Below are 8,754 nucleotides of genomic sequence, written 5' to 3'. Positions count from 1 at the left end.
TGTATATTCCTACTGTTGTTAAAACAGCCGACCACACAACACGCTTTTCCCGGCATCACTGAACAGCATACGTACTAAATAAAAATTAAGAAAAAGAAGAAGATTTCGCATCTACAGCTAACGTCTGCTACAGCCGCCTACGGGACCAACACATTATTTTGCTACTTCCTTAGCAGCAAGGCAACGCAGTAATGGCGGCGCTGCTTTACTTCCGTGTTTCGCCGGATTTGTGTATAGAGGAGTGGATCACCGAAGCAAGATGGCGTCTCGATTGACGCATTCGTTCCAATGAACAGCAGTAGTCAAGGCGACATCTAGTGTATATATCTATGAGGAATATGCTGCACATTGCTCTGGCATCTTGTTTCTTCTGCTGCAACTATAACGGCTGCATTTCCTGTTTCCTGTGTCTACTCTGGCACAAAGACTCTGGCATTGCAGCAAATCACCCAGACGTAATTTTTTTACTTCTGACGTCAGACGCAAAGTTTTTGCGCGTGGCACACGTAAAAATTTGACGTCTGACGCTCAGACGTCTATTTTTTACCCCTGAAGAAGTAAAAAATCTACACGTGGAGGCGTTATTTTGACAGACGTTTTGTCTTGAACGGCTTGCCATAGATTTACTACGACATCAGTACCTGCCGTTAGCCATTTCAGACGTTAAGTTCGCCTAAAACCTGCCTCTAGGCGTTTGTCTTATTTATATTCTAAAGATACTTCACATGAAGCAACTCTGTAGGCTACTTCACAAAAGAGACATTTGTTTCTTTTTTAGTTGTCCTTTAATTTACGTAACAAGACTAACAGAGCCATACAAAAAGGTCTCAGTAAGTTGAAAAGCATCAAACAGGTTCTGCAAATTATATAAATCATAACACCATGCCTCCACATCCTGCGTTAAACCGCGTCATGCAATAACACATTTTCTATTTCACCATAAAACTTGAGATTGCACTGAATGAAAAACGGAAATATTATCTGAACATGCTGATCTATTCAAATTATGGTCAATTCCACTATTTCAACATTATAATGACTCAAGTTCTGTTACAGGGTACAACATGAGAAGAATAAAACAGCATTGAGACCCTTTGTACAAAAACAACTGTTGCATGTAACTATAGACTTATTCTTACAAGGAGCATACTGCTGAAGGGGAGTTGAGATGGCGCCCTCTGGTGTCTCATGCAGAAACAGTCACATTTTCATAATCTCCAGTATTGGCCTAAAACACAATCCAGTCCATCACAACAATCAAGTTAAAACAACACAAACACCGAAATACTAAACATCTCTAAACAGACTTATATTTGTATTACTTTATTTGTAGTACATTTCAATGAAGCCAACAGTGATGTGCACAAGCATTATCCAACACTAAACAGCAGTAATGAGCTGACTGGATTGACCTTAATTATCTAGTTGTTACTGGATTTCGGTTTATAACTGTACTTTGATATCCAAGTATCTTTTATATTCAAAATATTTTTAAAGAAACACATGCAAACAGAATACACAACACACACACACACACACACACACACACACACACAGCAGTCAAGAGATGCACCCACCTGGACCCCAGCGTTCTGTCCAATGGTTGAGTACATTTGCTCTGCATTGTAGTGATGCTGAAGAGCTGCATATGTTGATGAGGAATCATTCTACAGGCAAGACACAGAATATAGATTTTTATATTGAATACCAGGGTATGGAGTTTTAGATTGAATAATAATTAATAATTATGATGAGACTGATTGATAATAGAAAAAAGAATAATAGAAATGGAGACTTTGCTATAAAAAAACAAGTAAATAATGTTGTATGTAAAAATTTGTGCATTACAGTGCTGTGTAAAGCAATGCACTCAATAGTATTTTAGGCCATATAGGAGTTTCTAATAGTGCAATGTAGATTATATTGATGGACTGTTACAATAAGATGCAGAAATCTTCTGGTGTCTTATTATAGATTATCACAATATACTGGTCTAAACCACTTTCCAGGTAAACACTAGTGTGGAAGGAACACACACACTAGGGTGCATCATTTGCCCCAATTTTGGAAATTCAACTTGTACCCAATTTTAAAATGTGACAATACTAATGAAAAGAAAATGTGTAGAATATTAGCTGGATTGAATAGTATCTAAGGGGTCCACCAAGCCTCTAAAGTTGCTTCTTAGCAGAGCCTGTATCCCCACTCTGGAAAAATCAGTTTTTCGTAAATAACTTCCAAAATAATGCATTTAGGCCTACAGTGTCAATGAAAGTTGAATAGAAACGTGGCTATTGCGCATCTTTTGGTACCAGTTTGATATCTCTAGCTTCATTGGTCTCTAAAATATTGCATTTTCCCCCTATTTTTAGCATTTCTTTGTCCCAATATCTATAAAAAGCAGATGTGAAGGTAGTCTAGTCATGGTGTTATATGAAAATCCTTTTTTTTTTCACATTAATATAAGTATGAGTATATACTCTTTTGATCCCGTGAGGGAAATTTGGTCTCTGCATTTATCCCAATCCGTGAATTAGTGAAACACACTCAGCACAACACACAGTGAGGTGAAGCACACACTAATCCCGGCGCAGTGAGCTGTCTGCAACAACAGCGACGCTCGGGGAGCAGTGAGGGGTTACAGTAGGTGCCTTGCTCAAGGGCACTTCAGCCGTGCCTACTGGTCGGGGTTTGAACCAGCAACCCTCCGGTTACAAGTCCGAACTGCTACAAAGAACACACACTCTTTACATGTTTCCCTTCCTCTTCCTAAGGTTTGGTGTTTTCTTTCTGTCTGCTTCCACCACCTGCAGAACATTCTGGTAGTTCTTCTCCACTTGCAGAGCCTATGTAGTCTGTGCTGAGCTTCACATTACGCTCTGCGCTGTCATTGACCACATGCATGGACTCTAAGTGAATCAAGGCCTCATCTTGGTGGTTGCAGTGTTCAGTGGCTGTTGACGCATCATGGAATGACCTGCAGTTCTTCAAGAATTTGCTTCGGTATTCACATGTTTCAGCAGTGATCTCCAAGAGTGCAATGAAGGCCTGTGAGAGACACCAGTGGTACTTCACAGCTGAGATGGTACCACTAGCCTTCTTCAGTAGCAAGGTACCAGCCGAGCACAAGAAATCCCTTGCTACCTTGCTTGCTGTCAAACCATCTACCTCCTGCACATGTCCAAATGACAGATATGGCTCAGGTTTCGGCAAACCCAAATTTCCAGGAAAGATAACCCAAAAGACGACACTGGCAAACATGGGACCTGATTTGTGGTATATCTTTCATCTTCTGCAGCTGGACCCTGCTTTCCTCACCACCGTAACGTGGTTCCTTTCTCCAGCACAACGTCTCAACCTGGCCTGCTCACCCAACCTACAAGGAGGCCTTGATTCACTTGGTCCATGAATGTGGTCAATGACAGCGTAATGTGAAGCTCAGTACAGACTACATAGGCTCTGCAAGAGGCAAAGAACATTACCAGAATGTTCTGCAGGTGGTGGAAGCAGACAGAGAGAAAATTCCAAACCTGAAGAGGAAGGGAAACATGTAAAGAGTGTGTGCTCTTTGATGTTAAAACATCAACATCATATGGTGGTTAGTTATTAAGAATTATGTTCTATCTATTCATGGATTACCCATTTGCTCAGTCATATAATATGTTTGTAGGAGGTTTACAGTTTGTCTTACACTTTGAAATGTAAGGTGTTCATACAGTAGATCTACAATAGGGTAATGTTAGTTAATGGAATATAATTTAAGATTTTATTGATGGCTTACTTTCATGCTGTTATTATGGAAAAATCCCTGGCAAATGCTATTTTTATTGTGTCTTCCCCCAAAAAATGACAACTGCCATATCTCAGGAAGTAATAAAGATAGAGACACACAGCTGGCACCAAATGATGCACAATGTACATATTTATATTCAACTTTTTTTACATTATAGGGCTAGATCTATTATTTTTGCCGTTATTTAAGAAAAAAATGATATTTGTATGTCCGTCGTTAGTTGGAAACTTCAGAGGCTCGGTGGACCCCTTAGATATCAAAATAATTTTATAAAATTTCTCATGTATGTTTAATTTAGTTAGTGTAAAAAATCTATTCTAGGTACAGATTGATTTTCAAAAAAAATGAAAAAAGTGGGGCAAATGATGCACCCTAACACACACACACACACACACACACACACACACTTTCCCTAGCAGTATATTTCTCTGTCCTGAGGATTAAGCCACAGCAGTCATTAGCAGTCACTTTAGTGAATAAGAGAGAAAGATAGACAGATAGATAGATAGATAGATATATAGATAGATAGATAGATACTTTATTGATCCCCAAAGTTGTAACTGTGACAAAAAAAGTGATTCTGTCACAAAGTAGACAGATTGCATTTGAAGTGATTTTTTTTCTTCTCTCAGATGTAGAGATGTGAGCAGGGCAACAATGCAGATTCTGCTGAGCTGACGCCTGATTCAGACCGTGTCCGTTGTGTGTGTCTCAGAAGCAGCGCTGCTACTGCCAGCCCCTCTTTACACACTATGTTTATCATTAATAATGCTGCTACAACATCATTTTATCATTATAGTTATTTCTGTTTACACTTGTTTGGAAGATTGAATTGGTATTTGAATTTCCTCTTGTGAGATTAAAAAAGTTCATTTTATTTTAACTGATCAGATCTATATCATATTGTTTGGGGGGAAGGGGAATGAGAGCTGTGAAAATGTACTGCCCTCACCAAGAACGGTAGAGAATGGGTCTATGGGTCTGCCCTCACTTCGTTTAATAAATGATCGCCATAATTTGATTACAGCAAAGACTATGAGTATACGTTCGTGAGGTTTCCGTGCGTCCCACATGTCTCCACCAGATGGAGCTGTTGGCATTAATGAATGTCTCCTTGGTCCTTGTTCTCACCTGTTGCCTACTGCTCTCATTACTGACCGCTGTTCTGAGTTTCTTCTCTGTTGTATTCTATGCTCTTCCCCTGTTTGTCACTCTGTCTAGATCCTCCCGAGCTGGCAGTACGTTACGTCCTGTGTTGTTATTGAGCCCTGGTTACAAAACCTGCTTCTTCTGTTTCTGCATTTTTGAACTGAAACTTTTGCTAGCCCATTTTTGGGACTCTCACGAACTCATTAACTAGCATTTTTGGATCCTTTGAGTGTTTCTTCTTTGGATTTTTTCACGGCTATCTTTAGCTTTTTGTGTTCGCTGATTAAAGACTCCTACAGTTTTGCTGCTCCACATAGCTTATCAGAACAGTTCTATGATATGTTTAATGAACAAATACAACCAGGTGATTTTGTTTTCACCAAGTGCAGCCCACAGACTGTGCTATACAGTATGACTAGGAAATGATGTGGCCACGATGTGGCAGAATGTGAGAGAGAATGTTACAGCTCTCTTGCGTATATATGAAAAAGATAGGTGCCTTTAATGAGCCAAACACGTACACACATGCACACACACATCCAATAAAAAAGTCCATGCAATGCCATTTTCATATGGATTAAACACAACACATAGTACAGAGTCATTGTAAAAAACCTTAAAACATTTAAAACCTTACAACAACTTACATTTCGCTCCTGCATTCGTCCTGATTGTGTACGTTCACCTTTTTGGCCTAATGGAACAAATCATTTTTCATTTAAAAGATGATTCTGTGTGTGCGTTTGTCTGAAATCATATTATGCATCTCTCTCTCTCTCTCTCTCTCTCTCTCTCTCTCTCTCTCTCTTTTTTCTCTCTCTCACTCACTCACACACTCTCTGTTTTTCTTTCTCTCTCACTCACTCACTCACTCACACTCTCTCTCTCTCTCTCACACTCACTCTCTCTCTCTCTCTTTCTCTCACTCACTCACACTCTCTCTCTCTCTCTCTCTCTCTGTTTGGAGGAGGGGTGTATTCGGGCATAGTGCATACGTGTGTATTATCCTACCTTTGTGTCTCATGTACAGGAATATGACTCCTCCCAGCAGCAGTAACAACAGCAGCACAGCAACAAGGATGAAGATGTATAGAGGTGTTTCAGTTCTCTCGTTTATGTCTGGAAATGAACACAGCTGTCAGTGTGAACAGAGGACACATAAACACACACACACACACACACACACACACACACACACACACACACACACACACACACACACACACACACACACACACACTGTTGTAACAACAATGCTGCATGTTACTGTGTACTGTACAAGCTTCACCGTCTGGAAATAAGCACTAAACATGCTAACATGACCATGCAAGACAAGAACACCAGTTGTAGATGCTGCACAGCAGAGGTACTGGTACAGCTGGAAAGAACACACACCAGCCAGCAAATGAAGGTAGTTTTTAACCAGACACACATGTGAGAGGTGGAAGAGCCAGCAGCACACACCACCACATAACTAGCACAGCAGTTTTAAAGAACAACACACAAACTCTAAACTCTTTTAAAGACCAATATAAATTTGATACCAAAGCATCCAAACTGGGTTAACATGTGAAAATGCTATTTAAACATTCTATTGACAACTAATTCAAATTACACCGATTAAAGTCAGTAAAAAGGAGGTTTTGATATACTATAGGCCTAAATGTAAAATGCAATGTTGATAAAGGAACAAATCTTTTCTTTAGTTACTGGTGTTTGTGTTTTAGGTGGCAACACGCTTGCTGGTGATATAGGACGAAGATATGGAACAGAAAGAAATACACTTTAATGAAAGTACCACTGATGTCATGGTAATGAATAAAACCGTCAATAATCATACAATTTAAATGCTGACCTTGGATTAGGAGGTTAATTCTCCTGATCTCTTCGTTAAGATAGCACCTATATAATCCCTGGTCCTTCTCAGTCAGGTTTAATATGAGCAGAGAAGCATTTCCTGGTGAAAGATGCTTAAAAATCTGAACTCTGCCTCTATAGGGTCCACTTGTGCTGTATACTATAATGGGTGAGTCATAATGAGACCCTCTCCGTCTGATGAAATCCCATTTCACTCTCTCAGGTTTGACATGCAGAGGAGAACAGGAGCAGGGCAGCAGGGCAGATTCTCCTGAGATTTTCACAATTTCATAGCTTGTGTTCACCTCCATTAGAGAACATCCTGGAAGAAACATGACACTTATCAAATAATTGTCTAAATCCAACATAGCTCAGTTTCTTGTCATGTCAAGTCAAGTCAAGTCAAGTTTATTTATATAGCGCATTTCATACACAGAGGTCATTCAATGTGCTTTACATAAACAAAACCAAACAATAAAAACAAATAAAAGCATAGAAGGGCAATATAGTCAAAGAATAGTTAAAAGGTAAAGATCATAATAAAAAGAAAACATAAAACAAGGTAAAATCATTTAAAAATAAAGAATAATTAGTAAGCAAAACAAAGGCAAAAGTAGTAAAAAAAAGTAATAAAAGACAAAGTAGAATGTGCATTTTCATGAGCATTTTCCCCTTCTTTTCACATAGGCCTACATCATAAGAACATATAGAACTACAAATTGTATTGCTGAAGCAGTCTCCTTGTCATTCTGAATCTGTTTCAGTAAAATAGTCAATTCTGTCTAAAATATTATTACATAATAAAAGTCCTACCTTTAACTCTAAGTGTGATGTCTCTGTAGCTGGAGGTCGAGCCCTCACACCTGTAGCTTCCCACATCCTCTTTAGTCAGGTCTGATATGAACAGAGAGAGATTTCCTGGAAAATCCTGATTAAACATGTGAATCCTGTCTGAGCGGTGAGCTGTAGAGGGATAAAGCTCGTGTGTATTATTGAACCATCTTACGTTTTGAAGTTTATCTTGGAGATCGGCACAGGAGCATGGCAGGAGAACAGATTCACCAAGATATTTAGGGACTTCAATACTGTTCGTATCTTGCAGATTGCAGCCTGTGGAAACACAAAAGATATTGGATTACTCATCACCTGTAGATCCAAATATTTCTTACAGTTTTTCTTGATTGCTTGAATGTTATTTACTGACATAGACAGTAAGCACTGTCTGGACTCATATTTTGTACTTTTTACTGCGTTCTTCTTCAAATAACTAACACCAGGCTACTCTCATTACTCTATGTGCCTTTGGCCTCTTTGATCCATGCTTGCAAATAGCAGTGCAGACTCAGAGGTGCTATCTTTTATAAAGAAGGAGTGATTGTTGATTAAAGAATTGTGCAAGGGAGTTTCACACACAGATTCAGTTTATGTTAGCTGTAAATATTTGTTTCCCATTTGTTCAGCACAGTTAATCTAATAGAGTTTGGAGTCTTTCTATGATAGCTTTGCCAGATGTTCTGGAAAATTTGTGAAATTAAATAAAGGAAAAGGTGTTAACATATTTTCAAGTGATGATTTCTGCTGTGCTAAGGAGGACAAGATGAAGATCAAATGGATCCCAGTTTCATTAGGTGCATCTTACTGAGGAAAAACTGTAATTTATTTATTCAATGTACTGTGGTTAATACAAACAGTTTGAGGAGATCTCACTCCCTGTAAACACAGCAATATACACTCTGAAATGTATGTGACTAGTGACATAATGTGACATAATGTGATAATGACTAGTGATTAATTAAGAGACTATTCTGGAAAGTCATAATTCAGTCTGGTGTTGTAATAACTCACCTGTTGCAATTCTGAGCATGCAGCAGAAGAAAAGCCAAATAATCCGCTGCATTTTTACTGATAGTTGCCTTTGCTGTCTCTGTGTTTCCCTCACACACACCGAGGGTGTT

The 8,754-nt window shown here is 38.9% G+C and overlaps 1 protein-coding gene across 1 annotated transcript; it reads right to left on the bottom strand.

Annotated features, from left to right (window-relative positions):
- Positions 1 to 789: 789 nt before the first annotated feature.
- On the bottom strand, positions 790 to 7,797 carry LOC143103972 (uncharacterized). The gene is made up of 6 exons (XM_076267869.1): positions 7,613 to 7,797; positions 6,798 to 7,121; positions 5,954 to 6,061; positions 5,590 to 5,636; positions 1,578 to 1,667; positions 790 to 1,228 (listed from the first exon to the last, which is right to left on the bottom strand). The coding sequence occupies exons 1-6, from the start codon at positions 7,737 to 7,739 to the stop codon at positions 1,187 to 1,189; spliced, it is 738 nt and encodes a 245-aa protein (XP_076123984.1). The 5' UTR covers positions 7,740 to 7,797; the 3' UTR covers positions 790 to 1,186.
- Positions 7,798 to 8,754: the final 957 nt, after the last annotated feature.

This window comes from Alosa pseudoharengus, unplaced genomic scaffold, assembly GCF_046254945.1.
Source record: "Alosa pseudoharengus isolate Yale_2024_CS ecotype anadromous, Long Island Sound unplaced genomic scaffold, YU_APseudo_1.1 YU_APseudo_1.1_scf_5, whole genome shotgun sequence".
Taxonomy (NCBI): domain Eukaryota; kingdom Metazoa; phylum Chordata; class Actinopteri; order Clupeiformes; family Clupeidae; genus Alosa; species Alosa pseudoharengus.
The sequence above is the reverse complement of the archived record's forward strand: the minus strand, read 5'-3'. Positions and strand labels throughout refer to the sequence as shown.

Coding starts and splice junctions, on each gene's coding strand:
- LOC143103972 (XM_076267869.1), bottom strand. CDS start 7,739: ATGTTTAATCAGGATTTTCCAGGAAATCTCTCTCTGTTCATATCAGAC. Junction 7,122..7,612: donor CATCACACTTAGAGTTAAAG/GTAGGACTTTTA, acceptor TGTTTCTTCCAG/GATGTTCTCTAATGGAGGTG. Junction 1,229..1,577: donor GACAGAACGCTGGGGTCCAG/GTGGGTGCATCT, acceptor ATTGTGTTTTAG/GCCAATACTGGAGATTATGA.